The 2,589-nt window shown below is 42.7% G+C and overlaps 2 protein-coding genes across 2 annotated transcripts in view; one reads left to right on the forward strand and one right to left on the reverse strand.

The window, feature by feature from the left end:
- Positions 1-2,589, forward strand: part of LOC106881568 (solute carrier family 23 member 1) — a 157,573-nt gene that overhangs the window by 89,191 nt on the left and 65,793 nt on the right. The gene's annotated exons all lie outside the window — the stretch shown is intronic.
- The window catches only part of LOC106877250 (growth/differentiation factor 8), a 37,831-nt gene continuing 35,248 nt past the window's right edge, over positions 7-2,589 (reverse strand). The window contains exon 4 of the mRNA XM_014926113.2: positions 7-530. Within this exon, the coding sequence (XP_014781599.1) occupies positions 147-530 (384 nt within the window). The 3' untranslated portion in view covers positions 7-146. The remainder of the gene's footprint in view (positions 531-2,589) is intronic.

Consider the following 2,589-nt stretch of genomic DNA (forward strand, 5'->3'; position numbering starts at 1 on the left):
GTGGTGGTGGTGGTGGTGGTGGTGGTGGTGGTAGTAGCAGTGTTGTTGTTGTTGTTGTTGTTGTTTGTTTGTTCGTTTGGTGCTTGTTTGTTTGTTTGTTTGTTTGTTTGTTTGCTGTTTGTTGTTAATTAGGCCACCACTAAAGTTTATCTACAACCACAGCTATCAACTATCATGTTAGGCAAGTCTCTTTGTTCGATGACTGCATCATCGTTGAAGTAAAGCAGCGATAGGGAACTAAGAGCTGTCGGGGTACAACAGATAATCTGCGAACTGTTTTGTTTCAGGTTCGAGACCATGGAGGTGTGTGCGTAATCCTGTAGTAATTTGATATCACATTCCCCAGAGCAATAATTGGCACGATATGTTGATGGAATTATTATCCAATTCCATCCAAAATCAGCGAAAGTAACTTCCATTGGATACAAACAGCAACGGTTCTCAACTTTGGTGGCATCACACTGGAGTCCAACTCCTCTTTTACTTCTTTTGCGTCGGTTTGGAACCATCTGGATTTCCAAATACGGTTTCTGGAAATGGTAGAAAGAAAAAAAATATTTAAAAAATAACATTAAAAACAACGTTGAAAAAAAAAAATAACAACTTAACATAAGTACAACACCTGAATTTTTTTTGTGGGTGGATGGGTGGGGGGACTAATCAATCATATCGATCCCAGTACTTAGTTGGTATTTGTTGTGTCGATGCCCCCAGGCGAAGAAGTAGGATCTCCCAAGACATATAAATAGAGGTGGTCTGGCCGTGGTAGGTGTGTTGAGTAGCAGTCGAGTAGCAGTTGTGTAGCGGTTGAGTAGAGATCATCCGGAGGCGCTAGATAGCAGTAGCGTTGAGACATAACAGTATTTTATTTTATTGACCCTGGAGGGATAAAGGCAAAGCTGATCTCGGCGAGATTTGAACGTAAAACAATGGTATCTGATTTAGATATACGGTTAATAATTTTACGGGGAGAAGTTAGTCGATATGTTTGTCCCGAGTATTTGACTGGTACTTTAGTTTATCGACCCCGGAGGGGTGAAAGGTAAAGATGATTTCAGCAAAATTTGAACGTAAAACAATGGTTTCTGTTTCGATACAGCGCTAGCAATTTTACAGAGAAGAGTAAGTGGTTCACAACTTTTTTTGACACACGAAACTCTTTGATGTGGAGGCACTTGGCCTAGTGGTTAGAACAGCAAACTCGCGGTCGAGGGATCGCGGGTTCGAATCTCACACCGGGCGATATGTGTGTGTGTTCGTGAGCGAACACACATTTAAATTTAAATGTTGAAGCTACTTTCAGTTTCCTATTTCTTTATTGCCCACAAGGGGCGAAACATAGAGGGGACAAACAAAGGGCTAAACATAGAGGGGACAAACAAAGGGATTAAGTCGATTATATCGACCCAGTGCGTAACTGGTACTTAATTTATCGAGCCCGAAAGGATGAAAGGCAAAGTCGACCTCGGCGGAATTTGAACTCAGAACGTAACGGCAGACGAAATACCGCTAAGCATTTCGCCCGGCGTGCTAACGTTTCTGCCAGCTTGCCGGCTTCTCTCAGTTTCCGTCTACCAAATCCACTCACAAGGCTTTGGTCGGCCTGAGGTTATAGTAGAAGACACTTGCCCAAGTTGCAACGCAATGGGACTGAATCCGGAACCATGTGGTTGGTAAGCAAGCTTCTTAGCACAGTCACTCCTGCACCACTCCCACAGGAAGTGAGAGACCCCTAGTCTTTAAGGGATCCCTCTAGGAGAAGGCTAACTCGTATATAAAATTCACTGCACAGAATACAAACAGCAAATTCCGTAAGGTGTCTGCTCCAACGTTTTCACGGTTCTGCATATCCACAGCCTCAGATTCGAACTTTATTTATCGACCGCGAAGTGGTAACAAGCAAAGTTGATTTGGGTGAGATTTGAACTGACAGCGCAGAGAGTTGGAACTCAGATCAGTGAAGTTACAAACGAGGCCACAGAAAAAAAATAAACGAAGGTTCCTTTCGCACGGCGTTTCTTGTTTTGAAGTCTAATTCCGCAGGATTCTGTTTAACCCTTCACATTAAAGAGCTTTAACTACGTCATCATACACATCACACACACGTCACACACGTCACACGTCACACACACACACACAGTCACAGCGTCGCAGATATAGTCACGTCCCCACCGCCTTCTCTGTTTATACCTTCACTTGAACAGTTGATGAGTAAGTTGATATGCAACATGTCACATGTAAGACACACACACACACACAAACACACACACTCTCTCACACATACACATATAATATAAATATACATATATATATATATATACATACACACACAAATGCATACATATACACACAAACGCACACACACACACACACACACATACACACATGCTATAGGCATACGTACATGCACACACAAATGCATACATATACACACAAACACACACACACAAATGCACATACTATAAACATACGTACATGCACATACAGATGCATACACACACAAACGCACGCACACACAGATACACACACAGAGACACACACACACACGCACAGATCATCTTCACCACCACCACCACCATAACCACCACC

Source organism: Octopus bimaculoides, chromosome 27 (assembly GCF_001194135.2).
Source record: "Octopus bimaculoides isolate UCB-OBI-ISO-001 chromosome 27, ASM119413v2, whole genome shotgun sequence".
NCBI lineage: Eukaryota > Metazoa > Mollusca > Cephalopoda > Octopoda > Octopodidae > Octopus > Octopus bimaculoides.